General features: G+C 36.9%; 2 protein-coding genes across 2 annotated transcripts in view; both read left to right on the top strand.

Moving 5' to 3' along the window:
• LOC105257681 (MAP/microtubule affinity-regulating kinase 3) overlaps positions 1-20,477 on the top strand; it is a 202,495-nt gene extending 182,018 nt beyond the window's left edge. The window contains exons 4-11 of the mRNA XM_011268471.3: positions 16,931-16,992; positions 17,566-17,695; positions 17,970-18,276; positions 18,723-18,826; positions 18,926-19,036; positions 19,570-19,759; positions 19,860-19,972; positions 20,425-20,477. Coding sequence (XP_011266773.2) covers positions 16,931-16,992; positions 17,566-17,695; positions 17,970-18,276; positions 18,723-18,826; positions 18,926-19,036; positions 19,570-19,759; positions 19,860-19,972; positions 20,425-20,449 — 1,042 coding nt within the window. The 3' untranslated portion in view covers positions 20,450-20,477. The remainder of the gene's footprint in view (positions 1-16,930; positions 16,993-17,565; positions 17,696-17,969; positions 18,277-18,722; positions 18,827-18,925; positions 19,037-19,569; positions 19,760-19,859; positions 19,973-20,424) is intronic.
• A 1,042-nt stretch (positions 20,478-21,519) lies between these two features.
• Positions 21,520-23,790, top strand: LOC105257658 (adenosine monophosphate-protein transferase Fic). The gene is made up of 4 exons (XM_011268439.3): positions 21,520-21,859; positions 22,005-22,677; positions 22,784-22,990; positions 23,080-23,790. The coding sequence occupies exons 1-4, from the start codon at positions 21,652-21,654 to the stop codon at positions 23,438-23,440; spliced, it is 1,449 nt and encodes a 482-aa protein (XP_011266741.1). The 5' UTR covers positions 21,520-21,651; the 3' UTR covers positions 23,441-23,790.
• The last annotated feature ends 132 nt before the right edge of the window (positions 23,791-23,922 follow it).

The raw sequence follows: 23,922 nt of genomic DNA, 5'->3' as shown, positions 1-23,922 counted from the left end.
TAAAAAAAGAGTTCTAAAGTGCGTTGCGATTATTGTATTCCGATGATTAGTGCTTGCGTGATTGTAATTAATTGTATTTATGCGAATTGAATTATGCAAATACTGTAAAGGAATAACAAATATAGGAGTAGCAGATAAAAGAGAAAGCTGCATCAAGCGATGACAAAATAATCATAGAATGAGCAATTTTAAATTTGATAATTATATTTACACATTTTATAATTTATTATAACATTACAACATTTTCGATTATTTTTTAAATTTATTTTGCAAGCAAGAAAAATGCAAGCTTATAGCAACAGAAATTAGCACTTAATTATACTATACATCTGAATTTTTCGTAGTAGAACGAATATCTTTCTCATTCGTATCATTCTTTTTATTTTCTGCTCCCACAATTCTCCTTCTTTCCCCTCTTTTTCTCTCCCGCACTGATTTTCCTCTTTTTTTCTCTCGTATTCCATTATGCAAATTCTTAGCCGGTTGTACACCGCATCACGACACCGCCACTACATTATCGTGTATGGTATTCCTTGTGTTGAAAGTATATTGAATCCGCCAACTCCATGTATAATCCACATAAACAATCATAATATAATTTATCAATTTTTCCTTAATTTGTGCGTGTGTATGTATCTTTTTAAATATTTATAATATTCTAATATATTGATATTTCTAATATATATATATATATATATATATATATATATATATATATATTTTTTTTTTCTTTTTTTTCTATCGTCTGTTTGTAGTTGCAAGTACATTATGCTAATTTTATATTATAAAATATAAGAAATATCTAAAATATTGTAAAAGTCTAAAAAATAATATTACAAATATCTAAAATAAAGTTAATTATGATTTCTTTCCTTTCTTTCAAAATTTATTCTTAAAATTCTCTCTCTCTCTCTCTCTTTCTCGCGTCTCTTGACGCAATCCAATATATAGTCGCGATATAAAAAAATCACTGACACTTTTTGCGTTCGCAAGTTTAAGCGTAAGACACGAACTTTCGAGATGGGCATCTTTTCTCTTGTATAAGCGTCGCGCTATTATTGTCCTGTTCTCTTTCATCGCTGCTGCGATATAATAATAAACCTTCCCCTCTCGTGTCCCGCACGGAATGAAAGAGGTACGATCTAGGCGGGATGTATCTGAGAAACACCAGAGGAATATCGCTGGGACGATTTCACGGAAGACTACACGCGATAGAGCCGTATCCTGTTACGAGGAAACGTAAGGCGGAGTGACGAGCGAACGATTATCTTGTAGACGAGACGAGCACCTTTGATGTTTTCCCGTCTGTGATACGGACGCATACGCTCATTCTCGTGACTCTATTCAAGAGAGCTATTCTCGTCATTCAAGAGTATCCTCCTGAAAAATGCTATCTACGTCACATAACGCTTTTATTAGAACAAAATTGATACATCAGATACATGAACATTATTATATTGCTCTATGTGATCAATAAAATTTCGATAATCATTGATCAGATTACAAAATATACATGTAATACACATGTAAGCAGCACAATTAAATGCGAGAATGCTGAATTTTTAGCTCATATTAAACTCTTCTCGTGAATAATCGTTTTAAACTGCATTCTCTCTTGAATTATTCATATTCTTTTATTACTGTAAAGTTGTTTTCAAACAACATTCACGAAAGTTTTTCAGTTTCTACTTTTATTTTACAGTTACGCGAATGTACGTGAGATCATTGCTTGCTTGAGATATGATTGCAATTATGACAGCTATAAAATGATAAGTAAAAATATTCTAGTCACTTTCACAGCATTTGCAGCTTCTCGGTAGCTTCAGAACTATAATCTACCGATATATTTTCGTAGAAAATCGATAGAACTCCCGCACTCGTGGTGTCGTGGCACTTTTTAAAGTTCGCAGGATAAACGCGCCACGGCGCCAGGGAAAGCCGGATTCGGGCGAGTTTATAGTCGAACGCTATAAAAGCGAAAGAGCAATATAAAGCCATATCCGGGCAAGCTTGCAGCGGAATGGCTAGACCAATCTCAAATATCTTTCATCTTTTGCCGCTTCTCGACCGGCAGAGAGAACCCAGAGTACTTCTGGTAAAATCACCATCCCAACTTCGCTCCTCTTGTCCTCCTTTCTATCGGTACACCTCTTTCGTTTCTCTCTTTTTGCTTGCATTTATCGATTGGACGGATCTTCTGACGATGGCACCGAAACTATAAGTGACTGTAATCTACGAATTCCCTATAGATTGATCATAAAATCGATGTTTATTGACTCGCGCGTATCTAAGGAACTTTAGAAGCGATCTGCCGTTTGCAAATTGGTCGCCAGGATTTCTTGATCGCGCTTGATATCATGTTTATCATAGTCTGCGAGTCCATTTTAAGCAGTATGATAATGCTTAATATTAATGACGATACATTTCTTGAAATATCTCTCTTTCAGTTTCATTTAAAAACAAAGTGTCTTAATCTTGAAATAATTTCATAATTATACTTCAGTACTAAAATAACCGTAATGTAAACTTTCCTAATTTGCATTTAATGTATGTAATAATACATGCATATGTTCTATTTTTCTCTTGCGACGCAATAATAAATAATATCGTCAGTGGAGTGAAATTAATGATAAATGTCAGAATTGCTGAGAGATTTGACGGAGATCTCGGTCGTTCATAAAAGAAAAGGGGCAAATAAAAATCAGCGAATCTATAGGTGTAGGACTTAGTTAAGAAGCAAAGGGAACTGAGAAGAACTAATTTACACGAAGATTGACGCTCGTACAACCTGACACCTTCTAATGGAAAAGATGTGTCTCTAATATCAGCGCGCGATCGACCACCGAGAAACTATATCCGTCCGTAATAAATCGGAAGAACTTTCGACTTTGCTAGATTGCTCACCGATACTGCCGATTAGCCGGTGGTTTAATCTCTCATTTTCTTTCCGCACGAAAAAAATGTCAAAAATTATTACGCAGATTCGATCTTTAATATAATGCAAGTGAGCGCAATTTTTGCAAATTTCGCCATTCAGAAAAATATTTTATAAAATTTAATATATAACTTTTATATCAAATTTTCGATGTCACCGCAATAACATCTGCTTTTCCCACGTCCGATCGGGCAATTCGCCACCAATACTCGCGGTGCAATCTTTTTTCCCTCAAAATTGGATTTCCAGCTCGACCGGCCGCGATCATACACCGTCGCGTCGCATACACGCTGTAAAATTTAACGCTAGCAATTACGGTCTCCGCACCGCGTCGCATTTTCGTCGCGGCGAACACGGTGGATATATTCGATTACAAATTGATCGTTCGAACGGGGGCTGAATGTTCGTGAAACAATGAGGATTAACGAGTAGCTCTAATTCACCCCGTTATGAAAAGATAAAAGTAACGAATAAAGCGCGCGCGCGGTTTTTATCGTTTTATCGTTCGGCTCTGGCGCATTTAAATTCGCATTAAAATACTGTCATGAGATTTTCGTTGCGCTTTTGAATGCATTCGGGTGCATTAAATAAATATAGTCTTTTTCGGCGCCATGATAAAGCACAGTAAATTAATTGCCGCCGATAAACTGCTGTAGAATCATAAAAAGAAGGAATTTCAAAAGAAGATTAAAAAATTTCTAATGTGTGAATTCGCTATAAATCCAAGTAAATTATTTGCACTAACTTTGTAATGTCCGGAATGATCATTCTTTCCAATAAATATTGTATCATCGTGTTAAATTTCATCTATTTATAGTGACTTCTATATACAATTTAAAATATGGAAAAAGCAATATAATAATTCAGTTCTTTTAATTTAATCCGCAATCAAGGATAATAAGAATCGAATAAATTTTCAGAAGAATTCGGAATTTTCTACAATCACGTGCAGAAATCTCTTAAAAGTTTCACTTTTATCTCGCAATAAATGAACATAAAGAATTGAAGAAGTTAAAAGAATATCGATGTCTCGAAAACAGATGTCTGGCCGTTTCTGCGATAAAATACCAGTCCTAACATAGGAGTTTCGAATATGCGTACGACGCCTAGGTCAGGCTGAGTGGCGTGCATCGACCCTGAGGAGTCGATAGCGTCGATGGCGTTCGACGTCGCGATGCTCGGAGAAGCTCCCTCGACCTCCCTATCTGTACGTTGAACCTAAGGGGTTCGGTACGTCGCTCTCGAGCGGGAATCGCAACCCTTCACGGCTCCACGACCTCTCGGCAACCTTCTTTGCCTCCTTCTTGTCCTCTCCGCTTCCATCTTTTTCTCTTCGTCCTCTCTCGTCCTTCTCTCTTTCTCTTTCTTTCTCTTATTCGACTTTAGTCTTCCACACACGCTCGCCTACGCACGCCGCAAAAGTGCCAATGCTCCTGACGCCAACGTCGGCCCACCGTTAATTCTCCGCCTCGACGCCCACGATCGTTTTCGGTCTTAACCCTTTGTTACGCGATGAGTACGAACGAAGCAGATACCAGCCACTTCTTCCAGCCTGCTGTATTTATGATGCTATTGAAGATGTCTGTAAACTTTACTAATTCTTTCCAACCCGAATGTTTATATGCATATATTAAAAATAAGACATGAAACTGTCAGCACAAAATTCGATAAAATAGATTATAAATATACGCATATAATTAAAACATTTTTGGAAAATAGTTTTGATGTATTAATGATGCATATAATAACTAAAAGAAATCCTTTCCGCAATTTTTTATCGTTTTTCATATTTCTTTTATATATATATATATATATATATATATATATATATATATCTTATTTATCCAATTATCATATTATTTATTTTTTATTTATATTTTTTATTTATATTTTATTTTTTAATTTTAAAAACATTTTAAGTGTATTAAGATTAACCGAGAAAGTCTATCTTCGTATCCAGTGCAATTGTGGTTGGGCATAAATTCCCATTATAAAATATCTATTTTCCAATAAGATATATATATATATATATATATATATATATATATATATATATTTCCAGAGTAAGATGTTTCGATATTTCTCTTTGTAGACATGGTCGGCTTTAATATCGATTTCGCGGCCTGAAACCACCCAAGCACCTCGACAGGGTACCGTTCGAGTGTATTTGACTGGAAATTGACCCTTAGGAACTTTTAATAGGCACCCTGCCACCCAAGCCTTTTCTGCCACCCTTCTCCTCCTCTGTCCCTCCTTCATGTGACCCTTAGAGACGAATCTCGCAAAAGATTTCCTCCGAATGCACGTTCGCTCCAAAAAACATTGCTTCTCGTTAAAATTAACAGTCCCCTTCTAGTCATTTGTTTCTCGAAATGCAAGAGAAAAAGATAAAGTAGTTTAGACAACGTATAGCAGAAATTAGGTAAACGTCTTATCGCAACCAATATTATCACATAAATTTTGTTTAATATAGAATCTTCTGTCTTTTTATTGAATTCTATGACTATAAAGATAAGTTGTTTGAAAGATAATTTATTTTTCCGCGGCTTTCTACACGTCAAATGTTTCGATACTATTCTCCGTTAAATAGAAAAAAAATTATATGCAGATACAACAATAGTTACGAATTCACGAAGGAGGGATACGAATTAAGGTAATATGGAGGGAATCGATTGTGAGGGGAGGAAAAATGGCCTCGCGTGTATCGTTAAACCACCCGCAGAATTATCGATACTTTCCTGTCGAAGTTCAACCACCCTCGCTGTTTCGCGATCGAAGGAAACCCCCTTGGAAAATATCCCCCTTAACTAATCTAACGCTGTCCATGGAAGTCCGCTAATCTGACTCTTAATGCAAGATACCACTCACCCCCTCTCTTGCAACGCCGCTATAATGATGCATTATGCCGTAACAATAGGCAACGCGGACTCTGGTTCGAATGGAAATCCGAGAGCTTCTCCCGGATTATGTCCCCATTCTTCCCCCGTTTCGCCTCCCTCTCCCTTTACCTCTCTCTCTCTCCCTGCAATTATCGGAGCCGTGGAATGCGCGTCAACCTGCTTATTGTGAATTCGAGCTTAAAATTAATTCCTGGCTCGCTCGCGCGGATTTGAGCATAAGAATGGCTAGTGAATGGTTCAACCAAGATATTTAATTACCATGATTTATTTACTGATCTTATTGAAATATTGTTATTCGAGTACCATTAATTTGTTCACATATCAATTGTGTTGAAGTTACCGCGATTTAATTTCCTTTTTTGCGATTCACACGAAAGCTATAAGTCGTATTTTTCATATTTTTCGACCTTAGGCGGTAAACACAAAATCGCAAAGGGGACTACACATGGACGCTTCTATTGCCTTTATTGAAATCCGGGACTCCATTGCCGTTCAGGATCGTGCTTTCATCGTGCCAACGGGCATTAGCATGTTTCGCTGGCGACATTCAAAGGCTCCTCGGCGGATCCTCGACGCGAAGATAAAAGGGATCTTCCTTTTCGCGTAAGAGAAGCACCGTCGTTTTTCCCCGCGCGAAAAGAAACCGCATGCAGGATCGTGCGAAAACGCGCGACAGAGAGAACGTCGGGTTTGCCGAATAAAAAGAGCCGGATGGAGCGACGGGGGCAGAGGGGGTTCGGATAGACCGGAGATAAAGCGAAATAACGGGGGTATATTTTTCGGGTTTCACGCGAGCTCTCCGCAAGCGCGATTTCTCGTACCAAATAAAAATAGAAGCCGCCGCGGTCGCCATAAATATTCCACGGGTTCGACCCCTGGGTTTTGGAGCGGCGCCCCCGCGTTCAAACCCTCGCCATGATGTATCCGCGTTCATCTTCGACGCGTGTACCGTCGCCTTTCCTCCCCCGTACTATGCGCTTCCTCCTCGCTTATCCTGCCGAACCGATATGCGTTGATCCGTCCGCCGCGATCCGGTCACCCCTCGTGATTTATTCGGTTTCTCAGTTAAGTGCTTAATGGATCGAAGCCCTGCGAATCGCAGATTTTTCCTGTTCCTGTTCGCGTTGCTATCGCACACATGCTATGCTATAACATCAATATGATTAAAGGGAATAATATATATTAACCCCTAATTATTTCGAGATTAAAACTTTAAAATACGTAAGCATAATTTTTTTATCATAAATAAAATTAAAATATATATTAATAACTTGAATAGCTTAAATGATTTAATTTCTTTTTTCGTTAAATTTGACTTGCCTTTTTTTATCGTGAACATGTAAAGAGATCAAGTTAAAATCGTCTCGATATATACTATTTCTACTTTTTTGTAACATTACTATTTCCATGTTTTATAAAATATTATTAAAATAGTATCTTTGAGAATTTTCAGGTCGATATTTACTCACATCTGTGTACGTGTGGCTTAATTGTATACAATTTAAATGAAGGACCTCGAAAAAGAGATTCACCGGTAGGATCCGAGAAGAAAGAATTCAGGGCGCCATGTATATATCACCGGAAAGGACTCCGGTGGTCCCATCGCGAATCGAAAAATCCTTCTCACCGGCCGTTTACATATTCCATGCGATATTTCAAAATCTCTCACTCTTCTCTCTCTCTTTCTTTCGCCGCTGTGTTCATTCTTTTATACACTCTTGAACGAACCACGAGGATAGTCGGATTCCCAGGATCCCCCAGGGTGACGATCCGAGGTCATCGGCGCCTGCAACCCGCATCCAAATCAGGAAGTTCCCCGTCTCACTCTCTGTCTCGCGATCTTCGTCATTCTTTCTTCTCGAGAGGAACGTAAGAGAGAGATAGAGATATAAATGAAAGAGAGAAAGAGGAGAAGAGCTATGAAAGAGGAGCACAGGCCAAAGAAAAGAGAAACGGGGTGATGTATGTGCCTCGATATACTCGATGTACGGTGGATCGGGGCGAGAGCATCGACGCTCGTTACAATATTAATGCGGTTATTATACGACGTCACATTTAATGGTGCTCCCAGGCCCCTTCCGAGCGGCCATAATTCACCGACCGGGCCATCCGGCTTTTTTCGCCGCAACCGTCGACAAACCGAGAAAAATCGGAACGATCCCGAAACGCATATACGCTCGAAAACAAACAGGGATTTCGCGAGGACGATCCATTTGACAGGCCGTCGTGTGACGGAATTGAGATTAAAAAAAAAAGTACGAGGACTTATATATAAATGAGCTATTACAATTGCGTTAGGCAATAATAGAAAGAAATCTAATCATACATGGGATATATGAAAAGTTCTTCGCGAAAGCCGGAAGATGCTTTCGGAAATGGATGATCGGCGAGCACGTAGGCAACTCGAGGTAAAGCTGCGATTTGGAGGTCGAGTATCGAGGCACGTTCGAAAGTTATCGCACGGATAAGCTCGAGATGAGCTTTGGAAAATGCGGATCTTCGTCAAAATCTTCTCGTTGATATTCCCCTCGACTTCCAAACTTTCGTGCCGAAAATATACGCGAGTCGTAGTGCGGATTCGCAAAATAGGAACATAAATTTCGTTCCCGAGTTAATTTCACATTTATTTTCGCAGGAGGTTTTTTACAGAATTTTAAACTAAATTTTAAATATCGAGATAATTAATATCGGAGACAAAAATACTGTATATATAAGTTGTTGAAAACTTTAAACTGAATGAAAAAACTAATTTCAAAATCGTCAACAAATTTTATGCGATATTCTATACGCAAAATTCTCACGACATTATCATAAACGAATCACTCTTTCTCTCTCTCTTTCTCTCTTGGCACTCGATGTGTCAATCTAACTAACTAATCTAACATTATATCACGCCATCTTGCACGCGATGCATTTTTTCCTGCATGACACGTAATCTTTTGCCGCATGTGTGTGCTACGAGTTCAATTTCCCATGCTTATTCCAGGTACAAATACTAACCGCGGCAATGGATGCACTAATACACGGCGGACCCGAGCGATGAGCGGGAAGAGGAAGAGAGAGGAAAAGGGAGAGATTTATATCTCCGTTTCTCATAGTTTATTCTAGCGGAGTTCATATATCCAGACGATTACGCGCGACGACACGGCTATTTACGCAGCAGACGTATCGGAGCGCTTCCCTTTCAGCCGCATGTATCGCGCGGACGCACCGTCACGCACCAGGTGTGCGTGTGTATCGCCGTGGCCGTGTTCTCCGCCTCGACGTTGTCGACGACGAGCAGTCGACGCCGCTAAGTAAAACGACTCGCGTTATATTTATTATCAATTACATGGCGAGCGTACGAGCCACTCCCGTAGAGCGGAAGGTGTCCTGAAACAGGTTTGATTAATAAATTAACGCACGGAGGGGGCCCGCGCCTCGTCGGCTCTGGTCCCCTCCTTTCCTTCCCGCCCCCCTCCTTCCGATCCGCCCGTCCCGGGAGTCCGCCGTCTGCAACCTCCTTTTCGCGAGAGAGAGGAACTGGTCCGCCGATAAATTATATCGTCTTGTTTAATTGCGAATTCGCCTCGAGATAATTGCCATCGCACGAGAGCGAGTCCTACTCGTTACGGGCGACGATCGGGCAGCAGGTGCACGTGGACATACGGCTAAATACGCGTCCACGTGCACCCACGCACGTGCCTGGAACACGTACATGCCGGGTGGAGCACGACGTAACTGAAATATTAGCTGTGTGTTTTCTATCGCCATTTTCTTATTTATAAGTCGAAGAGACGATTGAATCACGGATCGAAAATCTCTAATATAATTTCGCAAGTCGTAAGTTTCAACTTCAAATGTCAATAAATATTATTTAATTCCAGTGAATTGAGATAATATTTATTGACACTTTAAATTGCACTGAAGAAAACGTTTGAAAATTCTTAATTTTCTAATCGACTGTTCATAAATTTGACGTATGGTTCACGTGCTCTCTATAAACAGACTTTAATTTGGTGTACAAATAATTGGTGCTTGTTCAAGTGACTTTATGCGAATAAATTAGACTGGTGACTGAAGCGCAAGCAGGCAACGGTGGCGAATGCAGATGTCATTTTTCGACGGGAGAAATGCCGGATGCCGGCGACGAGTAGCGCGCGAGTAAATTTTCGCACTGGTTCCGTTAGGCAATCACTATGAATCAAGCGGGCTACGCCTGCATTTACGTTTACGATTGTTGTAAATTACTCCAAGTTTTTTCCGCGCCGGTTTTACCCCGACCACCGTCGCCTCTCGACTTTGTCCCTCTTCCTCTCCCCCTCTCGCCGTCACCCTTCTTCCCTCCACCAGGAGCCTTTTTTCATTTTACCTTTCCGTCTCCGCGCTCGTCCGTTTCTTCTTCTGCCGTCCCGCAGAGTCTGCGTCCACCTCTGTTCGATGGATGCACGTCATCGTCGAGTTCATCGAACGTCTTGTTCATCCTGTTTATTGAATCGACTCGACACTCGACTAAATTATTCTCGACATCGCGAGATTAATGCGCATGTTTTTTGAAAATTTTATAATGTTACGAATTCAACAAGTACTAATATCAAAATGAAAATGCCGTTAATTACTTGTATATTAAAAATATTGAAAAACATTATCTTCGTCTGGAAGAGATATTCTTAATAATTTATGCTGAATATAAAAATTAATTTTTCAGAAGTATGTATAATAAATTATACTTAGAAATAATACGATCTCTTATTTTGGTTCATTTTTTTATCAAGTAACTGATGGGCATTTTGCCCATTAAGCCAAATATATATATATATATAAATTTAGTTAATGTCCAGCTATATGTTATAATTTACGGGGAAAAATTCTCGTTATTAAAAATGTTTCGTAAAGGCAGAAAATATTTATCATCTGATTATTAGATTTATCGCGCGGCTTCATTTTTATGAGCCTCGTTTATTCGTGTATTTTTTTACACCGTGGCATAATTGCGCGATCGTCGCGATTCAGCGCGAAAAGGCCACGATAAACCTTTGCCCCCAGGAATTTTCGACTCTAGTCGCGATGCTGACAATAATCGTAAAGCATCAAGCAGGAGACGCGGCATATTTTTATCGCTACCGTTACCGCCACGGTATACATACCACCGATTTCGCGTCACGCCACCCACGATGGCGCGGCACGGAAATTACAGCTCGCGCCGAAACAACCGCAAACGCGTTTGAAAATTAAACCGCTTCACCGACAATAATTCTCGCGGTATTCGAGAAGCGTCCCCGCCTTTAACTTCTCGTCGGAACCCTTGTAACCCGTAGATTACATGTCATCCCGTAGAAGCCGCTCTTTATGTGAGCGATCTAGGTCCTAGCTAGAGTTTTGGCTTAGAACAACCGTTTGAATCCGATACACAGAACGATAACTGCTATCCCTAAGGACCGGCGAAATAATGAAGATAAACAGTCATAAAACGAGAAGATTTATATTTTCTCCTTTTTTTTATAAATAGATCCTAAGGAAACCGTTTTTCTCTTCCGATGTAAAGTTATTTCTGTAGAGCCAAAGAGTTCTTTCTGTGGAGCCAAAAAAGTTATTATATTTTCGTAGAGTCGCCTTCATTTAACGATATTTTTTTTTTTATACATTTTACGATTATACTTCTGCTTTATAAGAGGCACATAATGACAAGATAAAAAATATCTAAAAAGAGGAGACATAAATTTAAAATTTATTATTGTGTCATATTTTTCCCGTGTATTTTTTTGCGATGTAATAATAAATTGAAGAATTTATGTACTATATTTTGCTCGTCAGTTTTTTGAAAAATTTAGAATTGATTTACACATGCGATGGAGAACTCACGGCCACGACAATGCGTGTCTGTACGTGAGAAGGGCGAAACGCAGGGATGGCCGATGACCCCGTCTGGCCGGATCCCTTCCGCCCACGCATCGTGGCCCCTGCTAAGGGCAAAAAAAGCGCGAGGAGATCGAGAGCCGCACGATGCACTGGCAACACACGAATATCGCGATATCACGCCGATTACCTGCGAGAGATATTTAATCCTTCCGCTCTCTCAGCGCCAACCCTAATCACGCACATATCTTTTATGCATCACTTAAAACTATCTAAGTAGATAGTTTTTTTTTGGAAATCACTCAATTGTATCAAGAAGAGAAAAATCGAACAACATGAATTTTTATCCAAATAAATAAAAAAGGCAATATTGTAAAAGCTGTATAAACAATCCGGCATTTAAATTGCACTTTAATTGCATTTTAATTGCAATTCTGGTAGCTTTGCATACTATTCATTCATTTACCCGTTACAGTCGCACATTATATTGTAAATAAAATTCATCTCGATTTAAATGGTTATATTACATTTGTTTTTGCACAATAGTGACAGAATCTCCCGGTATTACATATGAAATCTTCATTAACAATTCTAAAACGCTAACTGCTAATTTAACATTAATGGTTATACCGTATAATAACGGAAAATTACAAACCGTAAAAGCAAATAAAATTTTATACTGTCTAATCGGTTAGTAATCAATATAAAGCCAACATATCTTTGAGTATGTAATTTAGAAATGTAATCTATGTTGTAATTTAGAAAAAGCAAATTCAAGCAGAAAAAGAGGCACGTAATAATCGATAATTGTCATCGCGAAGATTCTTAATTCCCGCTAAATATATGAATTTTCTTAAAGGTAAAAGAATCGAATAACCGCGAATAAACTACCCTCCAGCGCGATCAATCGATATTCGGGCAAAGAGATCCCCAACATCGTTCAAGGCGATAAACACATTGCGGGCATATCGACACGCTAATAAACGACACATATTAAGATGAGATAAGTCGCAAACTCGTCTGTTTCACTGTTTACGGCTTGAAATCGGCGCGGGGTGCCAGCTGGAAAAATAAGAGACACGCGTCGAACATGCGGGTTACGGTCGACGAACCAGTGATGTGTTATGACGTTATGATGTGCATCGTCGTGCCTAATCGCAACCTAATAGATTCATAGATGTGAATGCGTAACATGAATAATTTTATAAAATTTTTCTCAATTTTAGGAAGCATATTTCCTCGCGTCTCTTGAAATATAAACATCTAGATCTCCAGTGGCATTTTGTATCATTTTTTATACTTTTATAGGAATGAAAATAGCTCTGACTCTTTCTTTCTCAGATTTATAATACCTAATTTTAAATATTAAACGTGATCGGAGAAAAAAGGTTCTCTGAAGGTTCTCTAAAAAAAAAAGAATCTTTTTGAAGTATTAAAATTAAAAATATTTCTCCATAGATTCATGGATGTATGAATAATTTTATAAAATTTGTCTCAATTTTAGGAAGCATATTTCCTCGCGTCTCTTGAAATATAAACATCTAGATCTCCAGTGGCATTTTGTATCATTTTTTATACTTTTATAGGAATGAAAATAGCTCTGACTCTTTCTTTCTCAGATTTATAATAATACCTAATTTTAAATATTAAACGTAATATCTAATTTTAAATATTAAATGTGATCGGAGCAAAAAGGTTCTCTGAAGGTTCTCTAAAAAAAAGAATCTTTTTGAAGTATTAAAATTAAAAATATTTCTCCATAACGACTCCGATGCGAAGAAAGGCGTAAACGTGTTTACACGGTTTTTTCCGCCGAACTCTTCCGAATTATTTTCCGCACGCATCAACCGCGGACCGGTTTATCGCACTCGGATCCGACCGGTTTATTAAAACCTCGCCTCGAGCGTCGCATCCCAAATATCTCGTTATCTATTATTCCACGGCGCTCACGCGCGCCTATCAATGCGGCGCCGCGCATCGAATATTTATACGCGGGAGGAACGAGATGAATCGCTCGCTTCCACGTGCGCACTCGATTTCGCGCGTCTCTCGATTTACGTTGCCGAACGTCTCGCGATCCGCAAGTACGGACATGACCCCGCTCAATCACGCGAAAGCTCGACGCGGGGACCCGGGTTATTAAGACCGAAATAAACTGCCGATGTAACGGTCACGGCCGGCAATTAAATTTTAAGCACTTACGGATGTGCTCGCGAGCGAGTGCATCGCTCCTGCGTCGCGAGCGTTTACGAGCGCGATGGAGGTAAACGCGACCGCGTGCACGGTAGGTGATGCTATCGTCTTGTCCGGCAATAAAAGATAACTGTCAATTAGCAGTAAATCCATAAGAGCGGAATCTGTGCGTGTGTCACAGAATAAATAGATTTACAAGAGTAGTTTTTCCCCCTTGAAATAGCAATTTACATTCTTTTCCGCGAACGTACGCTCCAATATACGATAATCAGCGAGCGTATCATATTTTTGACAACGGAGAGAAATTTGAAATTTTCACCTGTTTACAATTCTTATCCCTCACGTAGAACGCAACTTCTCTCCGATGCAACGCGTGGCTCCATCTCATAATACGTGAGTGGATCTCGTCCGTCCGTGGATCAGCAGGAATATCTGGATCGTCGCGTTCATCGATCACTTTTGTCACGGGCCGCGCGAGTTTATTTTCAGAGCGAGAGGAGATGAGAGAAGAGAGGGACGATCGTTAACGCTAGAGGTGCGGGGCACATACATCTCGCTCCCTTTTTGTTTCGCGTTCTTATTTATTTCTCTTTTTTCTTTTTTTTCTCTTATCAAGTCCGCGAGACCACCTGTCGCTTTACGCCGGCAATTATGTTCTCGCGATTGCGATTGCGAGCGCGAGCGGCGGAGCTTTAATCGGATCTCGCGCGATTTGTCGCGAAAGTTTGTCGCGAACCCAGGCGCGTTCCCAGGCCTCCAGCGCGGCCTCTTCTACGACGATATAAAAGAAACGTAATCGCCCAGGCCAACGAACAACCGTGGCCTCGGCTTCAGGGTCGTTTCGACTATTATCCCGCAGCAGTCGAGGATGCAGTAGAAACGCATCGCTCGGAGGCCGCGTTCGATGCTCGAACCTGACGATACCTCGATAACCGAGCGACGTGCTCCGATGATCGAAATATTGATATATTCTTCGTTATTTCGGTATTTCATTGATATGTTTGACGTTTAACATTATTCAATGATATTGGTCATCTAATCGCGAAATATAATTACAAGATTAACCGATAATTATGTAATATCCTGTAATGTATAATATTACATGCATGGATATTAATTAACCGATTAGTTATGTATTACTTGATGGTGAATATTGCATTACTTACTGATTTTGCATAATTAATTACGGAATATGGAATAGAGAGAGGTATTTCCGTAAAATGAGACATTTAATTTTATGGAATTACATTTATATTTAAAATTGTCATGCTTGTGTGTATGTGTGCATTCCTTCAGTAATATAAACAAAAAGAATTTACATATTTAATATCTATATATTTTTCTCGGAAAAGATTAAAATTTTTTCTAAAATTTCTACCTCATTTAGAATTTTTGTCCTCTCTTTTATTAACTGACTGATTATAATCGTATAGTGAAAGAACAGGTAAATTAATATCGAAACTTCTGAAGAAACCGTTCATCATTTCGTTTCCTCGCTCTTTTTTGGGTGAATATCCTGGAGCGAGAGTTCATTCGCGGTATTCGAACGATTCGAAATTTGGATGGGAGATGGTCAGCAGCCGAGAATGAAGAAAAATACTGTGGATGTTCTAGATCTTCCAACGAGTAACGATCCTGACGAGCTCGCCTCGCATCCCATGACGGTATTAACCTCGCCGCGGGCACGTGTTCTGAGGAGCGAGTCCTCTTTTATTACTTATTAGCGACACCCAAAGCGCACACTGGCTTCTCTCTCGCATCGCGGCGATGCGATTTTAATGATGCGTTTCAAGGTCCCAAGGTCTCTGCCACGGATAAGCTACAGGGTCGTTGCCGTCTGATCCCGGTGACAGCTTAGGTCTTAGCTAGAAGCTTCGATATTGCCTTTCTCCTATCGATCTCTGGAGCATGCTCGATCGAAATATTCCGATTTTTCTAACTATAGTGTTTCATTGCACTACTCTGTTCATCCGTAAATTTGTTTACTAATTTAGAAATATTTTCTTAATGATCTTATTAGAATCATAAGTCTTATAAAAAAAGATACCTGTCACGAAGAAAATGAATTACGTCAATTTGTGAAATTTATATCGATTGATAATATAATCGTTTCTTTGTGATTTATTCTTGAAAAAGCATGATATAAATTTTGCAATATTGACGCGAAAAGTCTTTGAAATTTACATAAGAAGCGAATCCAAGATCCACATCGTGAAATTTCGACAGCTCTGACATCTCGTCAAGGATGTGCAAGATCGAGAAACGAGAGAACCCAACACCATCGAGAGGTCAAGACGTCATCATGCCGATGAAACGACAATTTGCAAGGTCCGCGAGTTGCGCTCGTAGACGGCAAATACGAGCAAAGAGACCTTCGCGCGATGGTCAGGGCCACGGGGTTCTTGCGCCGAGAGCGTTAATCTCGCGAACGCGCTACGTGATCGCGCAAACTGCACACGCATATATGCTTATGTACGCTCGAATATGCATACAGCCCGGATTTTTTCCCGCACGCACTCGCGCAATTATCGCAGAGCCTATATAATCGTTATTTTATTGGAGGTATGTTAGATTTAAAAAAAAAATTGTAATCCTAGAAAACGTGATATTATCGTGAGAAAAAATTCCAAATGTCTAAACAGTTAAACTAAATATCAGTTGATATCTTCTTTAATTAAATTAAATTCTACTTTTTTAAAGTATCGTATAAGTTAATAAAATATAAATAAAAAGCGAAACTTTATTCCAATCGAATTGAATTATTCGAAGATTTGAATTAAAATTAGCCATCGAGATATTTAAAATATTGAGCTTTAAAAAGTTGTAATAAAGAATAAGCTCTCATGAAAACTTTTTTTTAAGAAATTATCAATATCATCTTCATTAAGATATTTATACATATTCATTAAGATATTACTAAAATTAAGAAATAAATTGTCGCTATCAACCATAAATATTATTTTGTACAAAGTTACTTGAGAATATTTTATTTTTATAAGAAATATTAATTAATGTTTTTCAATTTCTGTCAACCTATTGAAAAACTTTTTTTGTAATTTTATTGCAGAGATCTTAAAATGGAGAACATCGTGTTGCAGGACGAACGCAAAGAACATATCAAGATAATAGGTGAGAGCAAGTATATTGTATATCTGTACATCGATATTACGCGGGACTAACGTTATATATCGCAGTATTGTAGCAAATATCGATCGAATTGCATAGATTAACGTGTACCGCGAAAATCGCGACTATAATGTTTCCGCTCGCGTGACCCTTGATTTTCGAGCGTGAAATCAGATCTGCTTATGCTCGGCAAAAAATTCGCATAAAAAAATGCACTTGCGATAAAATTGGCTATAATTTATATAATTATGCTGAAACATGATGCCCGTTATTTTTAATGATCTTTGACTGCTATGGCGAATCAGATCTCTACGCAGATATTTTACAAAAGAATCGAATAGAATGCGAAGTGCTTTGTAATTTTGTTTTTTTCTACTTATATAAAAGGAATAATAGCGCGTTTGACTTTTCAATTTATTACTACCTATTTATTATATATTACCGTGATTTCTATTGGCATATTTGGCTTGATATATAATATAATAGTTTCGCAATCTAATTTTTATATAGTAATTAAAGATTATAAAATATTTTTCGTAAAAAGCACTCACCGATCGATGTCTTCTGCAATCTTAGATTTCGGTCTCAGCAACATTTATGCCAGCAACGATCCTCTAAGAACGCATTGCGGATCCCCGGAGTATGCTGCTCCCGAACTCTTTGTCGTGGGTAAACGATATGGACCGGAAGTAGATTTATGGAGCCTGTAAATATAGATAGATATTGTATATGCGAGATATAAATATTCACAAGTCTTATTTTTAAAAGAGTTTTTTAAAGATATTTTTCTTTAAACAATTCATAAAAATGTCACACGCGTAATTCACATTAAAAAATGCGCTTGGACCATTTTGTATTTCAATTATACAGTACTAAATTGTATCTCAATGTTTAAATATCATATTGTTACATAATATTATAATATTATGTAACATATTGTTATATAATATTATAATATTATGTAACAATATGATAAACAGAGGAGTCGTTTTGTACGGAATGACAATTGGTCGACTTCCGTTTTTGTGTCCCCGCGACGAATGGACATCGTCGGAAGAGCGTCGACGGAGACTGATGATCCAGATCAACAGAGGCTTGACGTCAATTCAAGAAAAAGCCATGTGTCAAACATCGATCGAGTGCAGGAACTTGATAAACCGCTTGCTCGTTCCATCAGCTCGCGAAAGAATCACTATTCGAGAGATCCTTGATCATCCATGGATCCTCGCGTCGTCGAAGAGCAATTTTTATTTTGAAGACGACTTGAGCGTTTCCGATCATCTCGCGGTAATATATACTCCATAAACAATAATTGTGGAAAAAATTTGAAAAAAAACATATATATAAAAAATACGTGATATTATCTCTCTATAAATACAATTTTATCTTTAATATCTATTTTTATAATTATATTTTCTTCCACATATTATAATATTTTATGTTTTTTTTTAAATCGCATACTTCTAGGTCTTTTAATCCAATTTTCTTAAAATACTTCTATTACCCATAATACGGCACATTTTTAGATTTTTAGATTTTAGTTTAAGTCTATGTATACCATATTTCTTTATTAAATGCCTTTCTTGTGCCTCCTACTATTATAGCAATATTATGCACTGAATTTTCCATCTTATCACCGCATATTTTGCAATTTTTTTTATCGACTTTAAAATATGCACCAATTAGTGACGCTATACGAAATACTTATGCAAGATGATTGCTGATTATTGTAGATAGTAAACGAGATTGCGACGGCAATGCGAATAAACGTGACTGCAGTCGAGGCTGAATTAATAAGACGAAAATACGGGGAAATCGGGGGCATATATAATATCAAGTAAGAGGAATATCAAACGAAGTGAAGTTTATTTTATAATAAAGTATTGTTATATATAATTATTTATATCTCCTGACGTATATCTTTTAATCTTAATAGAGCACATAAATTGCACCAAATAACAACTTCTGCTTACCAGTTAACACCACGACTTCTTCGAAATTCCACATATCGAATTGAAAATGTATCATCGCCGACCATGACTATCAGGTGATATAATTGCATAAAACATAATTAAAATTTTTCAAACAATTAAATTTTTCAAATTCAAATCCTTAAAAAATATATACTTTAAAAAATATTTTATAATAATATAAGCAGAGTATTTTTTTTTAAATAAAAATAAAAATCAAATATTTATCTTATTTATGAATTCTTTATAACATGAATAGACTTATTTATTTCATTATTAATAATAATATTTATTTCGTTATAATAATGCAACGTTTAAAATAATAAAAAAATTGAGATATACTGCATACTACATTGCTTGTAAAATGTAAAAACAATTCCTTCTACAAAAGAAATATTATTTTCCGTATAAATTCCTCCTATAAAGAAATAATTGCTTTCGTATATTAAAAATAATATATTAGTGCTAACTATACGGAATGTTTAAATGAAATATAAACTGACATTTTATCTCAGTTGATAATTATATATAAGTAACATAATTATCCAGAAATATTATTATACAATAGAATAATTATACGTAATTATCCAGATATTTTTTTACTACATAGAACGGCAAAGGACAATTATCGAAATGGCACATTCAAAAATTCTGACAATGCTGATCGCATAATTGTTATGCAACGCGACCAGGTGCAAGAACGGTCGGTCAAACAATCCTCATTACACGGTTCCACGACATGGAACTGGCGATGCCGCTCCGGAAACGGAAATCGCTCTTTCGAGGAACGGAGACATTCCGTAAACTTCCCTTTACCTTATCCTTTTTATTCTAATTATTACGTTCACAATAAGCATGTAGTATATCACTTAGACAATTGTTAATTTTTTGTTTCTTTAGAAAATTCAGCACAAGACATCTACCACTAATTCATCCTTATCATCCCAGCAATATCATACACTGCAAATTCCAAAAAGTCAAGATGATAGAATTTCAGATCGACGATTATATAGGTATTTCATGAATGAAAGCTAAAAGCATTATTATTATATAATAAAGAATTAATAAAGACAAATAATTGTTATATCGATTATAAATAGAAACGAAACATATCAAAAATCGAAAAATTCTATGTCCTATATCAATCCCAAGAGAATGGGAAAGAACGAAGATTTCTCTAGAAATTATAAAGTAAATTATGAAATAATCCCTAATCCTTCGATCTTGCAAACTTTTTCGCGTGTTAGCAGCGAAAGTATGCCTACTTCGCGAAACAAAGTAATAATTTACATTTTTCAACAAAAAATATATAAAAAATAAAGATTGAAAATATATAAAATTTTTTCTATAACTAATACATTTTTATTGGAAAAATAACACTGAGATGAAGCAATCGTATATCTAGCTTGATCAATATTCAGTTTTTAATTTATGTGATATTTTTAATTTATGCAATATTTTTCAGGACAGCTTTCATAAAAAAATACTAACTCCACCATGGCGATATCGAACTGTAAGTGCGAGAACAAGAAAGAATGTGTGAAATATTTTTGATATATTTTTGAGAAGATATAATAACGACGTTTTTATTTTCTCTTAACGAATATTATTATTGTATAAATATACACCGTCTATTTTGAAACTGAAGATTAATTTCATTAATTTCATTAAATCACTCGGATGACTCTTATTACTTAAGAAATCTCTCGATTATTTCATATCAGAACAAAATTAACAAGTTATTCCGCGTTATTTTTCATGTCTCATTTCTTGTTTATAACAAATAGAATAATCTGTACGTACAACTAATAAACCCCAATAAATAACATTGGTGCATATAAAATTTCAAATGTACTCACAATATGTGATTAGTATTTATGTAATAATCGATATAAATTGCGATTTTAATTGAAAATATATCAACACTCATTCGTCGCTTTACGTTCGAATGGTAAGAAAACAAATACAAATTTCAGTGTGTTAGATTATACAGTCGTATAGTTAATGTATTTTGGATTCAGCAAGTATACTTACACATTTTGAAAAAAGACGTTAAACAGGCGCGATCCTGATCCAAAATCTGGAAAACTGATTTTCAGACTGGAATAGCAGGAGGGGAGGAAGAACAACTGTCAGAATAACTGAAATAAAATTAATCGATCGTATTCGTAGAAAAATGAAAGCATAACTGTTAAATATTATTTGCAAAGTGTTTACCATGAACTTGTCGCTTATGAGTTGCATATATGTTGTACATATAACTTTGCAGGAAAGTATTTCGAAACTTGTTCTCATGTTCAAAAGCTTCTTTTCTAAAGTCGTTCAAGGAATTTTAGATCTCCTGGAATTTTAGACGTCACTTAGGAAATACTTTGTATATCAATAAGCGTCGAAAGTTGTTACAACATTACAATATCCGCGGGAGACGCGAAGAGACGCGAGGAGGCAAAAATACGGAAGAGGACTGATGGAATTGCGGAATGACGTAATGACGAAACGAAGGAACGAATCGAGCGCGCGCGATTCAAACGGCGATATTATCGACCAATCAGAATACACCACATGGATACATCGAGTTGTTGCTCATGACAGATATGAGCGCAACGCGTTGCGTCACTTAATCAAGACGATCGTCAAGCATGTCACGGTTCGTTATTAGATATAAACTTGTTAAGACTCGCCGCGAGGAAAGATGTTACCGGCACTTACATACTTGTACCAGTGCATATGTGTACACTATGCAAAAGCCGCTAACGTGAACGCTAAACGCAGGGATGCCACGGACGGTATGCCACCGAACCGTCTCGTCGTCACCTTTGTCTTTATTTCTGGAGTCGCGGTGGCTGTCATCGCCGCATTATTGACACAATATCTACGCAACTTATCCATCAGTCAAGAAGGTGAGCACAAGAAGTTGATCAACGTATCTACTTTTATAATCATGTCTGCCACGTGTGAGATAAAAATTTATTGCGATATTTATATTTTTTGTAATAAGAATTTTGAGAGTTGATAGTTGATGATGGTTTCGATTCTGTTTTTCAGAGCATGAATTCCGTCATGTGTTTATACCGCTTCCCTCAGAAAATATTTTGAATGTCTACGATGACAGCAAACTTACCTCCGCATTGGGTAACACTGAACTCGATAAAGTGCAAGTTCAGAACATTGCGGCGTTGACAGCAGAGGCCCTGACATCTTTGCATTTAGCATTGGAGATGAAATTATCTGGAAAGAAAAATAAAGCTATAAAATTGTTTCAACATGCTGTGGCATTAGCGCCTTGTCATCCAGATATTTTGAATCATTATGGAGAGTTTTTAGAGCATACTCAGAACAATATAATTAAAGCTAATGAGTTTTATGTACGTGCTTTGACTTACAAACCAAATCATGAAGGTGCTTTGATGAACAGTCAAAGGACAGCTCGCGTAGTCGAGGAACTCGACAGAATCACGCTTAGACGTATTGACGACAAGAGGAATGCATTATCAATGATACCCGATAACAATGTCGCATTAATACGTGCTAAGAAGGAGGCTTACTTTCAGCATATTTATCATACAGTTGGAATTGAAGGAAACACTATGAATCTGGAACAGACAAGAGCCATAGTCGAGACACGCATTGCAGTCAGTGGAAAGAGTATCGATGAACATAATGAAATTCTCGGATTAGATGCCGCCATGAAATATATCAATGCGACCTTGGTCAATAGGTAAGTTTCTAATAATTTTATGAAAAAAATCTAAAGCCTTCTTGTTTCTATTCTAATATTTATCATATGTAAATGTTCTAATATTTATTCTATCTAAATATTTCAGGGTAGGGTCCATTTCTATAAAAGATATATTAGAGATACATAGGCGCGTACTAGGGCATGTAGATCCTGTCGAAGGTGGTGAATTTCGAAGGACTCAAGTGTATGTTGGTGGCCATATACCTCCAGGTCCAGATGATATACATTATTTAATGCAGGAATTTGCATTATGGTTAAATAGTGAACAAGCCATCAGAATGCATCCAGTAAGGTAAGCAGATCTTTCATTTCACATTTTGAAATATTTATTTTTATCTAAGATTTTGTTCAGAGTTTTAATATGGAAAATTTGTTTCATAGATATGCAGCTCTCGCGCACTATAAATTGGTACATATACATCCGTTTGCTGACGGAAATGGTAGAACGTCTCGATTGCTCATGAACATGATTCTTATGCAAGCTGGATATCCACCTGTAATCATTCATAAACAACATCGTCATAAATATTATGAAAATTTACAATTAGCAAATACTGGAGATGTGAGACCATTTATAAGATTTATAGCAGAATGTACAGAGCAGACATTGGATTTGTTTCTATGGGCAACTACCACATATTCTCAACAAGTTCCTGCTCTGAGCCAAGAGACTCTATTTACAAAAAGACATAATACATTTATTTTAGATGCTGAGAGCAATGAAATATTGGAAAATGATTAAGAACTAAAATATATTAAGTCAAAATTTGAAATATTTTTGAGACCAAAGAACGTTAAAATGTGATTTGTATCTATATCATTATTTATTAATAATTTAATTTTTAAACTCGAATAATTCAAAGATCGAACATTTACATAAAGATCTGATATAATTGTTAGAATCAAATCCATTCACAAACAAGATTACAGAGCTAAAGCATATCGCCCTTATTAATGAACAATTATTTATGAAAATAAATGTATGTATGTGAGTGTGTATGTGTGTTTGTGCGTGTGCGATTGTGCTATTTAAAAGCTGCCAATTTATTTTATTGTATATCCATGTAAATATGAATCTTCCATTGTGTTGTACAAAATATGAATTAATTTATCATATATTTGAAATGTATATATATATAAATTAATTTATGATATATTTGAAATAAGATATATTTGAAATGTATATATATAATGTAATAGAATATATAAATTATATAATTGTGT

This window comes from Camponotus floridanus, unplaced genomic scaffold (genome assembly GCF_003227725.1).
Source record: "Camponotus floridanus strain SB8 unplaced genomic scaffold, Cflo_v7.5 scaffold3, whole genome shotgun sequence".
In the NCBI taxonomy this organism is placed as follows: Eukaryota; Metazoa; Arthropoda; class Insecta; order Hymenoptera; family Formicidae; genus Camponotus; species Camponotus floridanus.
The sequence above is the reverse complement of the archived record's forward strand: the minus strand, read 5'-3'. Positions and strand labels throughout refer to the sequence as shown.